This window comes from Dendrobates tinctorius, unplaced genomic scaffold, assembly GCF_039654945.1.
Source record: "Dendrobates tinctorius isolate UK_male_01 unplaced genomic scaffold, ASM3965494v1 ptg000382l, whole genome shotgun sequence".
In the NCBI taxonomy this organism is placed as follows: Eukaryota; Metazoa; Chordata; class Amphibia; order Anura; family Dendrobatidae; genus Dendrobates; species Dendrobates tinctorius.
In genome coordinates, this window is record NW_027362048.1 from 127,349 (window position 1) to 151,090 (window position 23,742).

General features: G+C 44.9%; 1 protein-coding gene across 4 annotated transcripts in view; it reads right to left on the reverse strand.

Moving 5' to 3' along the window:
* Positions 1-23,742, reverse strand: part of PATL1 (PAT1 homolog 1, processing body mRNA decay factor) — a 155,473-nt gene that overhangs the window by 43,267 nt on the left and 88,464 nt on the right. For all 4 annotated transcript variants that reach the window (XM_073563152.1, XM_073563150.1, XM_073563151.1 and 1 more), the window contains 5 exons: positions 18,817-18,997; positions 15,175-15,298; positions 11,618-11,715; positions 11,457-11,516; positions 7,431-7,576 (listed from right to left, as the gene is read on the reverse strand). In XM_073563152.1, the coding sequence (XP_073419253.1) occupies positions 7,431-7,576; positions 11,457-11,516; positions 11,618-11,715; positions 15,175-15,298; positions 18,817-18,997 (609 nt within the window). The remainder of the gene's footprint in view (positions 1-7,430; positions 7,577-11,456; positions 11,517-11,617; positions 11,716-15,174; positions 15,299-18,816; positions 18,998-23,742) is intronic.

Below are 23,742 nucleotides of genomic sequence, written 5' to 3' on the forward strand. Positions count from 1 at the left end.
GCTCAGAGTAGAAAACAAGAATATGATCCCAGCTTTCTACTAAAAGTGATCACAAAATGTTATGTACTCCAAAATGTTACCAATAAAGGCCCTAACTTATCCAGCACAAAACTAGCCCTCACAGAGGTCTGTCACCAGCCACTGGAAATATAAGAGTACACACGTTACTGGTAGAACAAAAGAAACTGGAAAAGCGACAGCTTCCACCTCCTCAACTAAAAACAAGTGAAACCTGCACTTTCTAATCCAAAAGCCCCCTCCTGAGCCTAAACCGCCATATGCCGCCATATGTGTGTAGCATTATTAAAGTCGGAAGAGCCAACTTTATGGGGTGCATGTCTCCAGAAACACAAGCTAGGCATAACGTATGGGCAATAAACCGACAGATTTGCAATTTTCCAGAATAAACCATGTCGTGGATGTTACTAAATAGTCACTGCCGATGTAGAAGAACTCATAGAGAGGTGCAGTTTCTACAATGGGGTCACCTACTTAAATCTAAGTTCTAAAAGCCAAGTAGCGCTTCTTCCCATCCGATCCCTGCCGTACACTGAAACAGTAGTGCACAACCAAATATGGAGTACTGTCAAGTTCAGGTAAAAATTGTCTTCTCCATTTTCTCTTATTACCCCTCGAGGGGCATTACAGCCTTGAGGCTTTTGAACATGAAAAGGAGGTCTGGGCTGCAGCTGATCTCTAACTTCCTTTTAATGTTCAATTCGTGTGGAGGCGGGGACAGCGACTCCTGCACAAATTGGGCACCAGGCTTACGTGTCATTCCACCGCACCAGAGCTCCAGGACCGCAAGTGCTGACACCGCTGGAATGACATTGGCATGGGAGGAGAGTATAGGTTTTTTAGAATTTTAATCAGGACTAAACGTTGAGTTCAAGAGGGGGTTGTCCAAGTAGTGGACAACCCCTATGAGTATTCAGTTTTCACTGCCTCGTCTTATAAAATTCTATGATCTTGTTTGTGGATTAAGAACACTCACCATACTCAGACTAATTCATTATGGAGTTTAGTTTTTAAATGGTGGTCACTTACGGGTTTGTCTGGTTTTTTTTGCATCTCAGGAGCTCTGCAAATGTAAGACAGTATCCAAATTTGTGCTCCAAATATTAAAACAGGGCTCTTTGTTTTCTGAATTTTGCCAAGCCCCCAAACAGTAGTTGTTGTTTCTTTTACCGCATATGGGGTATCACTGAGTATGGAAGTAATTAGATAAATTATGCGGTCCATTTTCTCCTGTTATCTCTTGTGTAAAAAGTATACATATGGTGCTAAAACCACCATGGTTACTTACCGGTAGCCGGTTTTTCCGGAACCCATGACAGCACCACCTGAGAGAGGGATCCGCCCCGCCAGGACAGGAACCTACTGAGACATAAGGGGCGGCACCTCTCCCCCGCTTCAGTTGGGTTACAGAGCATTGAGAGGACTTCCCGGTTAGTTACATGTTTAATCCAACACCACAACACTCAAAACACCCTACTAATTGTGCACACCATACAGTGAAAAAGGGGGGGAATGTACGGGTGCTGTCATGGGTTCCGGAAAAACCGGCTACCGGTAAGTAACCATGGTGGTTTTCCCTTCACCCATGACAGCATCACCTGAGAGATTTTTGGAGACTTCGAAACACCTTAGGGAGGGACCACCGCTTGCAGCACCCTTCTACCAAAGGTTAAGTCAGCAGAGGAGGATAGATTTAATCTATAGTGCTCAGCAGAGGAGGATAGATTTAATCTATAGTGCTTAAAGAAGGTTGAAGGTGAGGCCCAGGTAGCGGCCTTACAAATTTGTTCGATTGATACCTCTGCCTTTTCAGCCCAGGAGGTCGCCACGGCTCTGGTGGAATGAGCCTTGATGCCGTCAGGAATCGGGATACCACTAGCTGAATAGGCTACACTAATGGCTTCCCTGATCCATCTAGCAATAGTCCCTTTTGAAACCCCATAGCCTTTCCTGGCACCCTGAAAAGCTACGAATAGGGACTGTGACCTCCTCCACTGGCTAGTGGCAGATATATATTCTACAAGAGCTCTTTTAACATCCAGACTATGGAATTTTTCCTCCCCCAGATTTTTTGGATTTTCGCAAAAGGATGGAAGAACAATTTCCTGACCCCGATGGAAATCTGACACTACCTTGGGCAGATAACTGGGGTCTGTTCTTAACACTACCCTATCCTGAAAGACTTGCGTATAAGGAGGATTTACTGAGAGAGCCTGTAAGTCGCTTATCCTGCGGGCTGATGTGAGGGCTACTAACAGGATCGTTTTTAGGGTCAAAAACTTTAGGGGTAGCTGATGTAATGGCTCATACGGTTCTTTTGTAAGGGCTTCTAACACCAGGTTTAAATCCCAGGGGGCTATTCTAGGTATTGGAATAGGCCTAGCTCTATGGCAGGATTTAATAAATCTGGCTATCCACCTATCTGATGCCAGTTTGCAATTGTAGAGCGCCCCTAGTGCCGACACCTGAACCTTAAGTGTGTTTACTGCTAACCCCATCTGCAACCCAGATTGTAAGAACTCTAGGATGTCACTAATCGGGGGTTCTTTCCCTAACGGCTTACCCAAGAACTGTAGGAACTTATCCCATGTTCTGCCGTAGATGTTAGTAGTCACCGGTTTCCTGCTTTTTAGCAGAGTGGCCACCAGCCCAGGGGAGAACCCCCTATCTATTAAAAGCGACCTTTCAAATTCCACGCCGTCAGATGGAATCCTTTGACCTGAGCGTGCAATATTGGACCCTGAACTAGTAGGTCCGGGATTTCTGGCAGAACCCAAGGATCGGAGAGGGACATCTTCCGTAGCAGAGCGAACCAGGGCCTTTTTGGCCAAAATGGAGCTATTAGAATCACCCTGGCTTGATCGTTTCTGATTTTTCTTACCACAGTCGGGATCAGAGCTACTGGGGGGAATGCGTAAGCCAGTCTGAAGTTCCACTGGATGTGCAATGAGTCCACTGCCCATGGGTTTTCCCTTGGGTTTAGAGAGCAGAACCTTTCTGTTTGCCTGTTGTGCTTGTTTGCAAAGAGGTCTATCACCGGTTCCCCCCAAAGCTGAATTAACTTTTGAAAAATGGATCGGTTTAGCGCCCATTCTCCTTGCCTCAGGGTATTGCGACTCAGGAAATCTGCCTCTATGTTTTCTGCCCCTTTTATGTGTAGGGCTGTCACGGAGTGTAGGTGATCCTCTGCACTGCTCAGAATGTCTGTTGCTGCTTCCATTAAGGAGTGTGATCTTGTCCCTCCTTGGTGGTTGATGTATGCCACTGCTACCTTGTTGTCTGACATGATGCGTACATCTCGACCCTGGAGTAGCGGAATGAAGTGGTTTAGGGCCTTGCCCACTGCCCACAGTTCTCTCAGGTTGGAGGATTCCTTCCTTTCTTGAGGTGTCCAGGAACCCTGACCTATGAGGCCCCTTAGGTGTGCCCCCCACCCCGAGGAGCTTGCATCTGTTAAAATTATATCTGTCGCCTGTCTGTCCCATGGTATTCCTAAGGTCAGATTTGTCTCGTTCAACCACCAGTTGAGAGAGTCTCTGGTTTTTAAGGAAAGCTCCAGCTTTCCTTCCAAACGCCCTCTTAGCGATCTTTGTGCTCTTAGTATCTCCCCCTGGAGTTGCCGGGTGTGAAACTGAGCCCACCTGACCGCCGGAATACAGGATGTTAGGGTACCTAGCAGGGACATTGCTTTTCTTAATGTCATACATGGTTGGTTTCGGCCCGCCAAGGCCAGATTTTGCACCTTCTCCATCTTGGACTCTGGGAGCAGACACTCTTGCCTTTCTGAGTCCAGTATAAATCCTAGGAAGGTCTGTTTCTTTAGGGGTTGTAATTTTGATTTTTTGAAATTGACTATCCACCCTAACTCTTGCAAGGTGTTGATCACCTGAGTCAGCTGTGCTGTACAGTGGTCCTCTGAACTGCCCACTATAAGAAAATCGTCCAGGTATGGTATTATGACCGTATCGTGAATCCGGAGAAAGGCTGTCACTTCCGCTATGACCTTGGTGAAGACCCTCGGGGCTATGGATATGCCAAACGGAAGAGCCCTGAACTGAAAGTGCCTTAGTGTGCCCTGAATATAAAGCGCTACCCTCAGGTATTTCTGGTAATCTGGATGGATAGGGATGTGGTAATACGCATCCTTTAAATCGACTACGGCCATGAAGCAATCTTGATGTAGCAGCTTCACTGCCGTAGTTACTGATTCCATCTTGAAGGTGGGGTTCTTTATCCATAGATTGAGGCGTCTGAGATTTATGATTGTCCTGAACGACTGATCCGGTTTTTTTATTAGGAAAAGGGGTGAATAAAACCCCTTTCCTTCCTGTAAGGGTGGCACCTCGGACAGTACCCGCTTGTCTATCAGGCTCAGGATTTCTGTTTCTAAGGCCAGTTGTTCTTCGGTCATCTTCCTGATAGGTGTGATGACGACCACGGATTTTGGCTGACGAATAAAGGGGATTTTCAGGCCTTCTTTTAGGATGCTCAGAATCCAGGTGTTGGAGGAGATCTTTTCCCAGGCCTGGAAAAAGAGTGCCAATCTCGCTCCTACTGGAATACTGGCGTCACTGTGGTGACTTTTTGGAGGTGGAGGTGCCTCCACCAAACATAAACCCTGATTCTTTCTTCTTTTTATCCTCCCATCTTCTTCTGTCAGCGGGAGGACGCCCTCTATTGAATCTCCCCCTCCGAAAGGGCTGTCTCCTCTGATCCATAGGGAATCTGGGGAAGCCTTTTTTCTTATCGCCTGCTTTCTCCAGAATATCGTCCAAGTTCTTGCCGAACAGGAATCGACCATCGCAGGGGAGAGAGCACAATTTGGCCTTGGACTGAAGGTCACCCGGACAGCCCTTAAGCCATAACGCGCGTCTAGCAGCATTTGATAGTGACGCTGCTCTGGCTGTCAATCGCATAGAGTCCGCCGAGGTATCTGCCAGAAAAGCCGCTGCCCCGTGCAAGAGATACATGTCTGATAAGATCTTCTCTCTTGGGACCCTTGACGCCAGCTTCTCTTCTAACTGCTGCAGCCAGATCATGAGGGAGCGTGCCGTGCAGGTGCCCGCTATCGCCGGCTTAAGACCTCCTGCTGTCGCTTCCCATGCGTGCCTCAAATATGAGTCCGCTTTTTTGTCTAGCGGGTCTCTAAGAACCCCTGCGTCTTCCAAGGGCAGGGCCGACCTTTTGGAAGACCTGGACACCGCTGCATCTATTTTTGGGACTTTGTCCCATATTTCCGTATCCTTGTATTCAAAGGGGTATCGTCTCTTAGAGGCGGATGGAAGGGCCCCCGATTTTTCAGGCTTTTTCCACTCCTTCTCAATAAGCGCCTGGATTTTCGCGTTTACTGGAAAGGTTCGTTTTTTCCTCTCCTGAAGCCCCCCAAACATGACGTCCTCTAGGGTTTTAGCCGCCCTTTCTTCCTGTAGGCCCATTGTGGTTCTAATGGCCTTTAGGAGGGCATCTGTATCTTCTACAGGGAAACATGGCTTACCCCCTGTGTCACTATCTGAGGAGTCTGAGGAGGATGATTTTTCCGCCTGAGATGATACTGATGCGGAATCTGAGGGGGAACTAGGGAAATCCTTCCTGCTTTTTTTCCCTTTTTTCAATAAGGACTTAATTGAGCCTTCCATTTCTGACCTGAGGGCAGATATTAGATTGGCTGTGAAACTAGGCGCTTCCTCCGCCATAGTCCGCTGAATGCACGAAGCACAGAGATCTTTTTGCCAGTCTCTTGCTAGGGGAGATTTACATATAGCACAATCCCTATTGTTCTTCTTGCTTCCTGCTTTTCTGGGCCTTTCCTACAGGGTGAAGCATACAATAGAAAAACCCCCTATTAATATACTGCTGACATTCACGAAGATCACTCACCACCCGTAATCAAGGGTACCGGATTTGGAGGCTGCGTCGGAGCACCTGACCCGCGCTCTTTGGACCTTGAGGAGTGCCCCGACCTGCGGCTGGGGCGACTGCTGCTTGAATGGCTTCCATGCTTTCTGCCAGAGGGCTGTGAGGGAGGCAGGGACGCTGAACGTTACTGCTCGGACTCCATCTTGCACCACCGATCTACAGCTGTCTTTCCCCTTTTAAATTGCATGCCTCCGCCTGGTGAGCATCTTCCTCCCCTCCCCCCTGCGACCGCCGGCCCAGCGCTTCAGAAAGCCGGCCGGCGTCGCACCCGGCGCCATTACACCGTCGCCTTCTGCTGACGTCAGCCAGCGCACCCAGCATTCCAAGCGCCGCTGACGTCAGCGGCCGGAAGACGCCAGCGTCTCTCCCCTACCACGGGGATCGAGATGCGGCGTGCGCGAGGGGAGGGCGGCGCGGTGGGGGCTTCCCGGAGCCACCGGGATCCCATCCACGCCCGCACGAACCCGGAGCCCCAGGGACCCCGGGGACTGCGCTTCCAGGACCCGACGGCCGGCGCTACAGGTAAGCTACCTGTTCTTCCCGCGCCGGGACGGGCCTGGGTCTTTATCTTTCTCTTCGCCCATGACAGGCACCGCCACAGTGGGATTCCTTCCAGGACAGGAACCCAACTGAAGCGGGGGAGAGGTGCCGCCCCTTATGTCTCAGTAGGTTCCTGTCCTGGCAGGGCGGATCCCTCTCTCAGGTGGTGCTGTCATGGGTGAAGGGAAAACTGTATTTTAGAGGAAAAAATATGCTCCGTACATCCCTAGATTAATTTCTTGAGAGTTGTAGATTCCAAAATGGGGTAACTTGTGGGGGGAATATACCGTACAAATTGGAAATTGTAGCTTAAAAATTGCCAATTTTTTTGCCAAAATTCCAATATTTTCCCAAACTCAAAACACATCAATCTAAGTTACCACTGAAAGTACAATGTGTCACAAACAATTTCAAAATCAGTGGGGTATGTTGAAGCGTTCCAGAGTTATTACCACAAAGTGACACTGGTCAAATTTTAAAAAATTGGGCTTGGTCATTAAATTCAAAACTCCCTATGTGATCACGGGGTTAAACAGTCTGAACCATGATTTGAGTAATCACACCCAAAAGATCCCTATATGTAAATTACTGAATTACAAGTTACAGCCATAGAACCGTGGAATCGATAAGTGCTAGATAATGGAAGATTGACTGAGGAATTTCAAATGTGATGTGATACCAGAACTGTATTAACAGTGAATTTAATTAGAAGGGTAACAAATGGGAGGGGGAAGTGCACTGATCTGATATTTTACTACTCATAACTTTATATACATGAAATTTATTATTAAATATTAATTAACTGACAAACTTGTAATCTTTAAGCCCAAATTTAGATAAAACTGCTTAAAGAAATGCAAGTTAAATGTGAAGATGTCCTGTGCAACTATAATCAGATTCCAGCTACATTAGCCCTTCTACTAGATTTCATACATTTCTCTCAATGAACCATTTACCTCTCACTTCCTTCCTTGACCCTGAGGATGTCACAGAGCTGCTGCACCTTCTGCCTACGTTCTTCAGTCAGTGCTTCCCGCTCGTCTTCACAGCAAAGGGAAAAACGCCGTTCAAAGTCTTCCAGCTCTAACAATACAGAAAATGCCTGCAACAGAGTGTTGTCATGCTTACTGATCAGCTAAAACCAGAGCATTATTTGTAACCTCAAGTGTCAGGGGTCATTGATACCTTGCCTTGTGAACAAGTTTTTCCTGTGGCTAGGATATGCTATCCATATAGCACGTGCAGTCCACAAATAACCGTAATTTACTGGAACTCACAGAGCCAAAGCTCAACTAACTACCAAGACTGTAGCATTATGCATCTTTCAGCCCATTGCTAAACAAGCACTTCAGTTCTTCACTCTACCAACCAGTTCTCAGATTTCTGATCTTGATCAATCAAAATATATGGTACGTCTGAATTTTTCTACAAACCATCGAGAAATTTTTCATGGTGAACTCACCGATGCACTGTGAGACTTTTTCTAACAGTGCTAGCGGTGATATCACCGAGGTCCCCGCAGTTCAGGGGCACGGCTGGGAACGTAGCCTCAGTGACCTGCGGTAACCTCCATGACGTCACCGCTAGACACGGAGGCAGAGTTCGCAGCAGCTCATTCATCACTGGTTCTCATCCTGGACTGTCACATCTTGGCACTGTCCAGGTTAAAAACGGTTTATCCCCAGACATGAATTACGGTGTGGGACAGAATGACGGACAGGTGAGGGATATGTTTTTTTATTTTCTATTTATTACAGGAGACTAGGGCTTCAATGAAATGGGCGTTAGTTGAATATAACGGTGTTTGTTATTTTTATATAAAAATGAAAAAGTGCGTTATGTTTTTATTTCGAATAAAGGACTTTATTCTGGCTGTGTGTTTATTTACAATACAATAGGATTAGTAATTGATAGGCATCTTATAGACACCTCTCCATTACTAAGTAGTGGGCTTGATGTCACCAGACAATACAAAGGTAACCTCAACCTCACAAATATGAACCCCACAGCCACAGTGCAATTGGAAAGAGCTGGGCAAAGCACCAGAATCGGAGAATCTAACACTTCTGGGTGGCTGCATGCTGCTTTTTTTTTAGGTTGGGGGGAGGGGGGCACCATCCATGGTCCCTTACCAGCCTGAGAATACCAGCCCCCAGCTGTCTGCTTTATCTTGGCTGGTTGTCAAAAATGAGGGGGACCCCACGGCGTTTAAAATTATTTAAATATAAAAACAGTGTGGGGACCCCTTTATTCTTGAAATCCAACCTTGCTAAATCCAACAGCTGAGGATTGCAGTCAGTTTTGCCTCGCTGGTTATTAAAAATTACAGGTGAACCCATGCCTTTTTTTTCTTTTTATTTTTAGAGTGCAATCGTCGGCTGATGAATACTTCCCATCAGCCACTGCCTGCTCTCACTGTTATTAGCGGCAGCAGGCGTTCGCTGATGAGAGTGGTAGTCCCGTCAGTTCACGACAGTGACCGGAGGTAAACTTTTGACCTCTGATCACAGTTGCGGTCTCACGCTGACATCATGTCCCTGCAGAGCTCTGACCGAGTGTAACGATCTTACCACGGTCAGAACAGCCGGTAAGATCAGAGCCTTAGCGAAAACTTGATAATTTACCGAATTTTATGGAAAATGCTCGGGAATCCGAACACAAATCCAAATGTGCAACGTTTGTGACAACTGAGATCTTCAAACATTTGCTCATCAAGTTTGCTCATCTCTAATTCTGACTCTTCACAACTTTCCATTTTTTGCATATATGTGACCTAAAACTAAATTGGATTTTCACAAATTTAACAGTAAATAAAGAGAACCAAATGAATCAAAAGTAACTTGTCATGTCTTTTCTTGAGGAAAATAAACCAGTATAACATCAGTTAGTGGCAAAAGAATGTGCACCTTTGCTTTCAGTATCTGGTGTGCCCCCTTGTGCACAAATAAAAGCATCTAAACAATTGTTCATCAGGCCTCCACATCAGCTTACAGCAGTTTTAGCTCATTCCTCCCTTCACAAAATAGTTTCACATCTGTAATGTTGGCGGGTTTTCTCTAGCTCACTGTTCTAATAAAAAGCCTTTGACATTCTTAAATTCTGATTTTAGAATAATTTTATTTATATAGCGCCAACATATTCTGCATCACTTTAAAATTCAGAGAAAACATGTGTAGATAATATCGGACAATTCGTAACACATACCAAGAACAAGGGCCCTGCTCAAAGGCTTACAACTTTATTTTTTGTAGAATGACTTGTGAGATTTGGGTCATTGTCTTTCTGCATTTGCTTGGATTCAGCTCAGGCAGATGTCCTGACATTTTCCATTATAATTTGCTGATAAAATTGAAAGTGTATTGTTCCAATGATAGCAAACTGCCCTGGCCCAGAAGCAGCAACACAGGTTGAAATCATGTTCACAGATGCGATAAGGTTTTTGTACCACAATGTGTTTTTCTCTCTATTTTGGTCAGTCACCAAAAGCCTACTGGCTTGTCCAGCTGATTTTTAAGCCAACTGCAAATGGACAACAATGTTCTTCATTGAGAGCAGTTGATTTCTCCTTGCCATCCTGCTATGCCACCATTGCCTTTCAATGTCATGGACTCATGAACATTAGTTAATGTGAAAGGGCTTTACTTACTTAAAGGTCACCTTGGGATCATTTGTGATCTTGTAGACTATTATACAACTTGCTCTTTGAGTTATCTTAGCTGGTTGACCATTCCAGGTGAGGCCAAAAACCAGAGGATTAACTAGAGTCTGATGGGTCCAGTGCAAAATTTGTACCTAGACCCCGACCTACGTATTATTGGTCAGATGTATGGGCTGTTGCATTCTAAATCCTATAAAGACATGAGTCTCCTTCTAAATAACATAATAAGTCCCCCATCCTGAGCCCCTCCCTGGTATAGTGTCCCTCATCCTTGGCCCCTTGCAGTAACAGTGTCCTCTATCCTGGGTCCCTTTCAATAACAGTGTCCTCCCATCCTGGGCCACTTTCAGTAACTGTATCCCCCATCATAGGCCTCTTCCTGGTATAATGTCCCCCCCAACCTGGGCACCATCCTGGTATAATGCTCCCCACAACCTGGGCCTTATCCAGTATTAATGTCCCCCATCCTGAACACCTTCCTGGTATAATGTACCCCATCGTGAGCCCACCTTGTAATAATGTTTCCCGTTCTGCTACTGTTCTTTAACACATTTAGGAAAAACTAAATAATTCTTCTCAACTTCCCACAAAACGTGGTGTCCTATTCCATAGCCGGTGAAGAGGTAGCTGACTTCGGTGTGCCTGCTATTGGCTGAAGGTGTGAACTACAGTGCAGGGACCTGGTGAGGCTCTATGCCGCAATACAGCTCAGCTGAATGTGCATCCTCGGACTCTCCTGCACGGGCCCGGTCATACTAGCGATCATTAAACCCCTGGTAAGAATAGTCTTGCATTATATACATTTGTATACAATCTGCCTGAGTGGGAATTCATGGAGACCAAACTATTTTGATGGTTTTGTAATCTTTTCAAGCCCATTGAGCATCAACCACTTCATCTGAGGTTGTCAGAAATCTCCTTTGTTCATGCCATAATGTGCTTCCACAAACGTGTTGGGAAGACAAGACTATGATAAATCTTAGTTCTTTAAAAAAAAAAATGGATTGCAAATTTGCAGCCGATTGTCATCCCATTGGCTGAAAAAGTCAGACTAATTTCACTTTTAAATTATCTTCTCATCTTAAAGATTCACATACCTCTGCCAGCCACAGACAGGCTCATTTTCTGCCATAAAAAAAAAAATGGCTAAGACTAACATTTTTTTTACTCATTTGATATATTTGGTTTTCTATCTAATTTTAGGACTTGTGTGAAAATATGACAGTTTTAGGTTCTGAACAGTGTACAAATTTTCAAGCATCACTGGATGTCTTATTAGTACTAGATTACGGTGTTATTAAAAAAAAAAAAAAAAAACCTTTACCTTCTCAATGATAATAAGAGTTTGGCGTCTTTTGTCGCGTACTTGCTTCTCTCGATTTTCCTGTAGCGAAAAAAAAAAAAAAAAAAAAAAAAAAAAAAAAAAAAAAAAAAAAGCATTTTTATGATATTTGGGGAAACAAAAAGAAAAAACTGATAACTTACCTCTTCATCAGAGCGATGCGTTGCCACAGCATCAATCATCTTTCGTGGGTTGTTCACACTGGAAACGGTCAGCTTTCCAAGAGAGCCTTCAAACTGCACTGTGCATTCCAAACAAAATCTTGTGTTATTACTCTTAGAGGGAACCCATCAGGTAATTCATGCTGCTCCCAACACAGACCTGGTCAGGCAATTGTAGCCATAGCCATGTAAATTAGTCTCCTCCAACAATGGCCTTTCTGAGAAAATATAATATGCAGATCCAGCCAGGGGACCAAAATATTTGGCCCAATAAAAATAATAAAGTTTATACTCGCCTCCCATGGCGCCGTTCCCACGGTGTTGGCACTCCGCCACCCCCTGGGCTGTTATGCGGTTGTGGTGACACGGGACCCAGCGCACCAATCAACGCTAGCGTCACAATCTCTGCCTTCCGACAAATCGAACATGAAAAGAAAGCTAGGGATCAACTGCAGCCCTGACTTTCTCTTCATTTTCTATGTGTCTGAAGGCAGAGACAGTGACACCAGAGCTGATTGGGTGCCAGCATCACGCGTCGCAACACCCACACGAGTGCTTAAGGGAGAACAATTGCAGACACCGTGAAAAAAAGTGCCTGCACGGGAGGTGACTATAGGCTTTTTATTTTATCGTAGCTAAGTGATGGGTAAGAGAAGTTGTCCAAAGAGTGGACAATGTCTTTAACGTTAACCGTGAATTGAGATAGTTATGTTTTGCATTTAGTGATTAAATAATCTTAAAAAAATCTTAGAAAAATTTCAAACTTTCAATTTTTTTTTTTTACCAAATCTTCACTTTTGATGCGATTGTGTGACAATACTTGCCTCAGGACTGCAGTTTTTAAAATGCGTGTTTTCTAAAATATTAAAATCTTCTGTCAGTAAGTTTAACATGTCAGGTGGGTCACAGAAATTAATGGAATGTAGATAGGAAGAAAAGTAAAAACATTCACATTTAGAGGTTTCACTAAAATGTTGCTTTAGTCCCAAATTTATCATTTTCACAAGGTATAGAAGGAGAAATTTATCCCCAAAATACATTTATTTTGAATGTGGCACTATTTTATTGTCTGTACATGTCCCCGCTTAATTGTAAAGTGCTGCGGAATATGTTGGCGCTATATAAATAAAAATTATTATTCTATAGGTAGCTGAAATCTACTGTTTGGGCACATGGCAGGGCTCAGAAGCACCCTCGCTCTATAATCAAGAGGAATAAAGTTCATTTCCTTCTGGCTGCGGGCGTCTAAATGCTGGCGCGGGCAGTTTCAGAACGCTATTAGCCTGCAGATTAACCCAATATCTGCAGATTAATAGTGTTTTGTTTTTTTTCACGTGAACAGTTCTCTTTAAGGATTTTTTTGGGGTAGCAATGCTATTTTTGAGGGTCACAATATGGTAATTTTCACACTGGTCACTGATGCTATCCTAGACTCAGCAGCGTAGCTACCGGTGGGGGCAGGGGTCAGTGGCCCCAGACCCCGCACTCTGAGGGGGCCCACCAAAGCTACACTACACTACTTTTCTGCGGCAGAGCAGGGAGAATCGATCTCCCTACTCTGCTGCCCGGCCGCTATGGGCCCGAGAAGGCGTGAGGGGCCCCGGTGCCAACAGTGGGCCCCCCACCTCTCAGCCAGCAATGTCGTCCTGGGCTATTCTGTGCGCACAGGACCTGTGATGAGGTCACAGGAGGGGAGGAGTCAGGGGTCACATGATCAGGGGCTTCAGTGGCTGCAGGACTCTGCTGTGCTGATTGTCATGGTGCTGGCTGGATGAGGTGAAGTTTCTGCGTAGGGTCAGGAGGGGTTTACAGTGCGCGCACAGAGGAGCGGAGCCGAACGTGTACAGGGGGTGCCGAGGAGCGGAGCCGCACGTGTACAGGGGGTGCCGAGGAGCGGAGCCGCGCGTGTACAGGGGGTGCCGAGGAGCAGTAATAGGGACATATGCGGCAGCAGCGGCTCAGTATTGGGGTATTAGGTGCAGTAATAGGGACACATACGACAGCAGTGGCTCAGCATTGGGGTATCAGGTGTATTAATAGGGACACAAGGCAGCAGCAGCTCAGCATTGGGGTATCAGATGCAGTAATAGGGACACATACGGCGGCAGCGGCTCAGCATTGGGGTATCAGGTGCAGTAATAGGGACACATACGGCAACAGTGGCTCAGCATTGGGGTATCAGGTGCAGTAATAAGGACACATACGGCAGCAGTGGCTCAGCATTGGGGTATCAGGTGCAGTAATAGGGACACATACCCCGATGCTGAGCCACTGCTGCCGTATCAGGTGCAGTAATAGGGACACATACGGCAGCAGCGGCTTAGTATTGGGGTATCAGCAGGATGAGGGGTTTTTGCAGGTTGGGGATACATGGTGATGGAGCTGGAATATGAGAAGTGAAACGTGTCGTTGTTGTATTCTGAGTCGTGGCTGGAGGAGTCGTCATGTCGGTCTGGGCCAGATGGAAAAGTGAAAAGTGAACGATTCCATCAGAAAGATCGTCAGCAGTAAGACACCAACTATAACTGTGCAGTAATCACTTATGTTTTGTAAGACTGGTATTTACCACTGACCATATGTCGGTAATATTCATGTTGGTCTTTATATAAAGATTATTTTCAGTAACAGCGCAGTCATCTCCTACATCCACTATTAGGGTGCGTCACCGATTTGTAATTAAAGTTACCTAGTTAGGGGCCCACTCAGAAGTTTCGTCCCCCCTGAGCAGAAAACCTAGCTACGCCTCTGCCTAGACTCATAGGTCTCGTTTTAAACAAATCCATACCCATTAGCAGCAGCAGAAGGACAAGGGCTACCTTCTGTATTGAAGCATCTATGAGAAAAGAGGCAATAGGTGGAGCTGTCACCTATGGTGGATTTCCTGATCAATTGTCTATAGAGGTGTTACCTGTCATTGTAATCATGAGTGATAAAACTGAACCTGCTGAAAACTCTTTCTGAAAGGACAGGAAGCAGGAGACTAAAAAAAAAACTTCAGTGGCCAGTGTGAAAATTGCAGAATTACTGTTTAATATATGAAAAAGAAAAAAAAAAAAAATACAAATATTTTTTAAAAAACTACATGAAACTCAAAAACCTAATTTAAACAGTCAATTTTTTTAGAACATTAAAGGGCCAATTCAAACATCCTGCACAAGAAAACTGTGGTGAAACTCTTGCAAATATCACAAACTTTAATCTTGGTGCCTTTATTCCAGCTCCACCACCTTTTTTTAAAAAAAGGTGTGCAGCCCAACGTAGCTTCATGAGAGGGCCATAGCACAGCCCAACAGATTCATTATAATGACATATGGCACAAAAATGGTGCCAATTTTAGTAGAACTGTGATCTGGGTCGAGGACTCGAGAACATTTCTGTCTCTGGTGCACGGCAGCTGAAAGATGTGACGTATTTGTAGAGAGACCTGCAAATTTGGTGCATCTTACTTGATTCGACTCTGCATCAAGACTGGTGTACAAAACTCCAGTCTTGATGCATTGGCTCATAGAACTATGTGTGCTTTTATTCTAACCACTTACCTGGTTTGTAAGCGTGCTCCAGTTTGGCTACTTGCGGTGTAATCAGTTTAGTCCGTTCCTTTTTGGGACCCTCATTCAGTCTGTCTTGACTGGAGGAAAGCTTTTCTAGCTTCTCAAAGTAATTCTAGATTTCACAAGAAAGTTAGATTACAAACATTACAAATAAACATTTGATCATTCTATGGGTCATTTTGTATGTTATGTATACACTTTCTAGATTTTGCAGTCAATCTACCACAGCTGTAGAAGAGCCTACATTCTAAGTGTACTTGAGGTCAACACACAGTAGTCCTTGCATCCCTCCTTCACTGTGCCCCGTTAGGCACATACCTACTGAACGTATGGGCCTGACAGTAGGCAGAGACTTAAGAGCCTTTCTCACATAGCGAGATCACTAGAGATATTGCTAAAGCGTCACCGATTTTGTGACGCAACAGCGATCTAGCCAGCGATCTCGCTTTGTGTGACACGTACCTGCGACTGGCCCAACCGCTGGATATCACTGATCGTGCTCGAATGACCTGGGCCATTTTTTCATCGTTGGCGTCCCGCTGGCCAACATGCATCGCTGTGTTCGGCACCGACTAGCGAAGTCGTTGGCGACACAGAACACATGGACGCAGGTGGAAGTCATCAGAATCGCTGCGGTGTGACAGGTAACAGCGACTCCCGACGGATCGCTGTATCGCTGCTGCGTCGCTGGAAAGATCTGCCTGTTTGGCAGCTCACTAGCGACGCACCAGCGATCCTGACCAGGTCGTATCGTTGTCGGGATCGCTGGTGCATCGCTAAATGTAACGGTACCCTTAGTGTGGAACGAGCCTAAGGGATGAAGACAAACTGTAGGCTGACTTCTCATAGCTAATGTAAGTGATTTACATTTATGCAATTTTAGCATTTTCTGTGGAATTTCACCTCAATTCAAATTGTAAAGAGCTGGATTTAAATAATATAGTATTATGGGAAATCTACATTACACAGACTTTTAGGGTATACAAAACTGTAGTATTCCTCTGTGATTTTAAAATTAGGGACAAACAAGGCACTAGGTTTAAGATTAACCCACTAATTACAGCCCATATGCCTTTTCATGGAGGTCATTAAGAAGCCTATTCCTTTGTACCGCCTATTCATAGCACCAAAGAATAAATAGTGCACCCACGGGATGAAAATGCAGCAGGTGTAGGATGAATACTACACCTTGACACTGCTTCATCGGTCATTTAACTCCTGGATGCTGCGGTTAATAGCAACAGTGGAATATAGATGGTTACACTGAGGGTGCAGGCTCCTTCTTTAACCCCCAGCTGCACCTAGTAATTGTGGGGTCTTGATGGTTGCCATGGCAACCTGAAGCCACGAAATGGCCTCAGAATAAGGTGGCCTGTTAGACCTTGCCATAAGTAGAGTCTAACAGGAATTGTGTCAGCATAAAACTAGCAGGTCTTAAGTACTATAATATAGAAGAACTGCAGTGTATGGCATAAGCTATCAAACAGAAAATAGTAAGTCCAATAATTGGCTTAAAAAAATATTACTGAAATAAAAAAGAAACAGAAAATTTGCACAAATAAAAGTCCTGTCTGGATTGCGGTTTAGGAACTTCCTCGATCTGCATAGTGTTCCTGACCGCCTGGACTAACTCGTCAGTGTCCTCCAGCCTGAACAGGAATTTCCTGCCTGGATCCTGTCTGTCCGCCAGGATCTCTCCTCCCTCCTCCGGATCAGAGCCCCGGAAGTCAGACTCCTCGATAGAGCTTGCTTCGGAAACTGGGACTGCCTCCCACCTCGGACGCTTGCGGCTCGGCCCTGGACTGAGGGACTGCTGCCGTGCGAGGCTGGCTCTGGAGGCTTGGACTTCATCCCGTATCAAGGATCTCATCTCGGAGAGGAGGGATGGCTGTTCGTCTCTTATGCCCCTTGATGTGCAGGGTCCACAGAGGGTTTTGCTATGCGTGTCTGGCAGCTTTGCCCTGCATACAGGGCATCGGACCGACTTGGATGTGGCCTTGGCAGGGTCCTTAGTCACTGACGGGGGGGGCTTGCTGGGGTTCCCTTTTCCTATCAACATAAGATGGGGTAGCCATGTCAGTCGTCCTGGGCTGCGGGGATGGGTGTGGGGAGGGTGGTCTGGGCCAGGCGCACTTAACCCTCCATTCGCCGGAGCCTCTGCGTCCATCCTGCAGCGATCTGCGCTTCCAGAGAGACGGTGAACCCCTGGAGCACGCGCTGCGATTCAAACCCGCCGTGTGACGTCACCGGCAGTGACGCACGTGCTCTCGTGATAGGCCGGGTCTTGCAGATTTCGCTTCCTCCCGGACTCTAGCCCCGCCTGCGCCTTAGACGGCGGTCTCCTCGTGACGCCGGCGCCCGGCCAGCTGCCTTCGGGGGACCGACAATCGCCTGCCATGGCGGCCAGCGACAGGAGCCAAGAGCCTCCCACCGGGAGGAGTGGCTGCCTCCAGCAGCGTCATCCTGCTCCTGGCCTTTGGGGCAGAGGGACTCCCCACCGGGAAGTTTCGGCCCGGGCGTCTTGACAGGGGGAAGGTTTGGACTGGCCGCCCGATCCCCCTGGGCCCTCTGGTAAGCTTCTGCAGCTCCTCTCGCGTGTCCCTCCATGCAGGGACAGGAAAAACACTGAGGGAAATGGGGTGGGACGGGACCTTTTAACCTCTCGTGTGCTTTCTTGTCCCTGTAAGGAGGAGGACGACGTCCTCCATGGTGCGGTCAGGGGGACATGCTGGAAATGTGGAATACTAAGAGACGATATTGGAGAACTCGGTGAAGACAAAGATCATTCCCCCGGCAGACCATCTCGGCTATGTCTCCCATACACAGGAGCGCTCAGCCTAGTGTGCATGGGTGCTCTATGAGAAAGCAGCCGCCAGATATATCTGGCCACGCTGATCTCCAGGAGAGCGATATGAAGTTTGAAAATGAACATGCCCAGTCGACATCTCCCTCAGCCATCAGTTGTCAGGGGCCCCTATACACATTAGGGTACCGTTACACATAACGATGTCCCAGCGATCCCACCAACAATCCGACGTGGATGGGATCGCTGGGACATTGTTAGCTGATCGCTGGTGAGCTGTCACATAGACAGCCCCTCCAGCGATCAGGACCTGCGAGCACGAGGCAGACCGGCGTAGCTCTGCTATCTGCTACTCCGGTCTGACAGACTGGAGTAGCAGATAGAGCTACTCCAGTCTGTGCACCGCTCTGCCTCCGCCTCCCGCCCTGCCTGCAGTGCACGCTGGTATCTAGGGTAAATATCTGGTTTGTAAGGGCCCCACAGCCCTTAGAAAACCAATGTTTACGTTGGTAACCAGCGTGCAGCGTCGCTCATCGCTGGCTCCCGCTGCCACACGCAGCGATGCGCGCTGGCAAGCGGGAGACCAGCGATGAAAAAACGGGCCAGGACGATCCAGCACGATCAGCGATACCCCGCAGGGGGGCCGATCACTGCTGGATGTCACACACAGCGATCTCGCTGGAGAGATCGCTGATGTGTCGCGAGATCACTGTGTGTAACGGGCCCCTTAGACTGTTGGCCGAAGCCATCGTTAGTAGCTACATTAATCTAATGTATAGGGGCCTTCAGAATGTGATATCTCAAGATCAGTGCTTTAAAACATTTACCTGATAATAGAAGTCATCATGGTAGGGGTCCGTGCTCTGCAGCTGGAGGAGCTGAATACGACAGACCCACTCTTTCTCTCGTTGTAGCATAAGACCTGCATAGGGGTCACGCCGATTAACTTCTGTGTGTGAGGGCCTGGAAGAGCGATCTCCCCCAGGGCCACCGACACCTCTGTGTTGGCTGAAAAACATATGGTGCAATAAATACTTAATTTGTTTTCCAAATGTTTTATTTGAGTTTCAATAAATAGGGAGGATGGGGGAGGAAAGATGGGGGAAAAAAGGGGGGGGAATATAAAGGGAAAGAAGGAAAAAGGAAGGACAATGACGTCCAAATATAAAGACGACATAAAATGAAACCCGTTAATGCAGAAGCATATTATGCAGTGAATTATTACAAAGGTAGGTATTTAAGCATATAATATATTAATATATATGTTACAAAGACCCAAACACAAGGGGCCTTAGGCAGGTGCACTCTGGGTGAAGACTTGAGAACTCCAGCCATCTAGACCATTTCCTAGAATATTTAGCAAATTGATCATGCACATTCGCAAATTTCAATTCAAAAGAATGATGAAGGCTAAGTTTGTCTATAATTTCATTAATTTGTGGCGGTTTTTCCAAAGAAAGGCAATACTATGTTTGGAGACTAGTAAAATGTACATAATCAATAGTTTGTTAGAAGTATCAATTTTGTCGGCGTCCAGAGAAAGGGCCAGACGAGGAGACAAAATAAGTCATGTTCCTAGGATAAAATTGATAAAGGACAGAAATCTTTCTCCAAAAAGGAACAATTTTGGGACACTGCCAAAATATATGCAAGATATTTCCTGGCCTTCCACAACCCCTCCAACAGAGCGGAGAATTGTCAGGGTGGATTCTATGAAGTCTAACGGGTGTATAATACCATCTCGTTAAAAGCTTGAAGTGGGTCTCTTGTAGTGATAAGGAAATGGAAGAGGCATACGAGAGAGTACATGCCTGTTCAAGGTCAGAAGGGTCAATTGTCGTGTGCAATTCGGTTTGCCATTTGACAATATTTTGAGCTTTACCGCTTCAAAGCTATTGTTACACCATTTGTACGTGTACTCAAAACTTCAAAAAATATTATGATCTATATTACAAATAAGGTTAACTGCTGGTTCAGAGATTCTCAGGTAGATAGTAAGGAACTCATGGATTATGTCTTTGAGGATAACATATTGTAAGAAAGCAGGGGTAGTAGATTGAAATCTTTCCTTGAGTTTATTGTAAGGTGTACAAGTAACACCATCGTATACATCTTTAATTTTTTTAAGTCCAAGTTCAGACCAAATGGGGTCAATGGTCTGATTAGATGCTTGAAAGATAACTGATAGAGCCAGATTTTTTTATTGTGACTTTTGTTAGAGCCTCTTTTTGGAGTAGAAATTGTTTTCCAAGCTTCAGAAACAGCTTGAAAAATCGGATGAGAATTTGTAATTAATTTTTTATGAAGGAGTTGGTTCAGAATTAGTAGGTGGAGAGGTTTATAATTATTAAAGGACAGTTCTAGTTCATGCCAAGCTGGTGTCGTATCATGAGGCCACCAGTATGAGCTTTGTTTGACTAAATTTGCAATGTAATAGGCCGTAATATTTGGGGAACCAGCTCCACCATAAGATTTATGGTTGTATAGAATATTTGCTGCTATTCTGGGTCTTTTGTTATTCCATATAAAGGAGTTTAATGAGGCTTGAAGGTTTGTGAGAGAGGAAGTGGGTATTTTTAAAGGCAGCGAGCGAAGTAGATATAGGATTTTTGGGAAAATATATGACTTGACCATCATGATTCTTCCCCATCAAGAAAGCCCATCATCTTTAGATGTACGGAATTCATTAAAAAGCTTTTTAGTAAGCAGCTCTAGGTTTATTTTTATTAGAGAGTTTAAGTTTTTGACGAATTTTAGGCCTAGATATGTCAGCCCATCAGTGGCCCACCCCCAAGGTGAGAGGCCCTCAATTTCCTCTTGGTCTGATCCTAGGTTAAAGCCAAGTATTTTGGATTTTGAGTCGTTTATTTTAAAATAAGAGATTTTAGCAAAAGTCTGGATTAAGGTTTGTAAGGCAGAGATAGAGTTGCTTGGATCTGTGAGGGCAAGAATAATATCGTCTGCATACAATGCTATTTTAAAATCTCTGTGCAAAGTTTTGATTCCCGAGATCTTTGTGCTGTTCCTGATTAGTTGGGCCAGAGGTTCAATAGCTATTGCAAAAAGCAATGGTGACAATGGACAACCCTGTCTGGTCCCATTAGCTATATGAAACGTAGAGGAAAGATGATTGTTGGTATAAACCCTCGCACCAAAGCCATAATACCTCTCGTGATCTGAGAAGTCATTCCAAATTTTTTGAGAGTTGCTTCGAGATATGACCAATTAAGGCGGTCGAACGCTTTCTCAGCATCAAGAGAGATAACAATGGCCCTGATTTTGTTCGAGGAAATAAGCTTAATTATGTTAATGAGTATTCTCCTACCATCTATGGATTGTCTTCCTTTGACGAAGCCTATCTGATTATTGAAAATTAAACTCGGGAGGAATTGATTTAGTCTATTGGCCAGGATCTTTGCAAAAATTTTTACATCTGTATTGATGAGGGATATAGGTCTATAATTAAAAATTTGGCTAGTCTCAGAATTTGGTTTTGGGATTACAATAATTGTCGCTTCCAGCATCTCTTTAGGAAATTGACCTGTTTGGAAAGCTGAGTTAAATACTTTGACAAGGTGGGGGGTTAATATATTACTAAAAGACTTGAAATAATCATTACTAAACCCGTCTGGGCCGGGTGATTTGAATGCTTTAAGTTTATGGTATCTAGGACTTCTTGTTCATTGAAGGGAGAAGACAAAAATAATAAGTCTTCAGGGTTAAGCTTTGGAAGGTTCATACTGGAAAGAAATGATCCAATCTCTGAGGTAGATGGCTGCATATTGTGGTTGTCTTGGTTGATATTGTACAGATTTTTGTAATAATTGGCAAAAGCTCCTACAATATCTTTAGGGTGGACCAGGGATGTACCATTAGAGGAAGTTATACTGTCAATTATATTCCGTTTCCGTATATTCTTAGTTCTGTTTGACATGTATTTAAGGGCGATTTATAGATAAGTAATGTTTGCATTTTGCTGATCTAATAGCTGAGTCATAAAAATTGAATATGATTTTCCTTAACTGCAACCTGAGATCAGTAAGTTCTGATAATACAGCTTGTTTGTTAGAGGAAACAGAGGATCGACATAGTTCCTCTTCTTTAGATTTAATAGACTGTTTTAGAGTAAGGATTTTATCCCTATTAATTTTTTTTTTGTCTGGAGGAAATTTGAATCAAGACTCCCCTCAACACCACCTTGTGAGCATTCCAATAGGTAAACGGATTGAGGAGGTTTGATTCATTTTCACTAAAATAATTTTGTAAGGCTGAGCTGATTTCAGATTTGATGGTGGGGTTATGAAGCAGAGAGGAGTTGAATTTCCACATGAATTGGGGATGAATTGGGGACCCTATTATCAGTTCTGCAGTTACTGGGGAATGATTTGAAATAGATTTATTAAGTATGGAGCTGGAGGAGAACCTTGGCAAGGAGAAGACATCTGTGAGTATCAGATCTATTCTAGATGCCAACTGATGGCCATCAGAAAAATGAGTAAATTCTCTAGATGTGGTGTTCAAACAGCGGAATGAGTCGAATAGCTCGTGATTATAAATCCAGCTGTTCAAGGATTGCGCTTTTTGTCTGCCTGAGAGGTGGAGTCTAGAACACCATATTAAAGTCCCCTAACAAAAGTAGGGTTCCTGACTGTAAGGTGTCTAATTTTCTCATTAGCTTATTCAGGAACCTAATTTGTCTGATGGTGGGAACATAAGTATTAACTATTGTGAAGGTTTGGCCGTTGAAATTTGCACAGGAGAATATGATAATGTCCTTTTTTGTCTTTTACTTCAGAAAGCAATTCAAAAGGAAATTGAGTTACTAATCAGGGTTAAAACCCCAGCTTTCTTTCATGGGCCGCAAGATTCAAATACAAATGGGAAATTTTTGAGATTTACAGAAGGGTGGTTGTCTTTTTTGAAGGCATACAACCTCAGGATGCATCCCGTTAATCTCCCTACCAATGGAAAATCTCTTCCAAGGGCTATTTAGCCCCCTGACATTGTATGATCCGAATTTTATTTTCATGTTACAAGAATGGCTGGGTTCGTATGAAGTGGGGTAGAGGAAATGCAGAAACCAGAGTGCACCTACCTTTGTAGAACTTAGTTGGCCAAAAACCTCAAACTATATACCTATTTGAAACCAGAAACAAGAGAGACAAAAACAATAAGAACAAAATTGTCCTTCAGGAAGAGCCGATCTGGAAGGCTCTAATTCCTTAGTGGGGAAAGTTTGTGTATGGATCCCATTGGAGGCATCCCTTGGCATAACACTAGTCCCAGAAGGAAAATAATCTCGTGTGATATACGAGTCCATAAAGTAGTAGAGAAGTGAGAAAACTTGTGGAAAGAATAATAAGCAGTACAGTACAATACATTGACCAAATAATCAAGAAGCGTAGAGAGGCCTTATAACAAGGTGAGTAAACATATTGGCCAGGTCTCTCCGTTGGATCATCCCTTCTCTGACGAGCGCCCAGGGTCTTGAGAGTTGGAGATTCTATGGCGGTCAGGTATCCTGTAGTAGGACAGGAAATCTCTTACTTCTTTAGGTGAGAATAGGACGGTCGTCTTTCCTTTGTAGAGTATCAAAAGTTTAAGTGGGAAGCCCAATTTATAGGGGATATTATTTTCCCTCAAGGTGGAAGTGACTGGCTTAAAAGACTTTCTTCCATCATTTCCTATGAAAGATCCGTAAATAGCTGAAGGTGAGCATAGGGTTCTTGAAAACCTCCTAGATCTTTAACCGA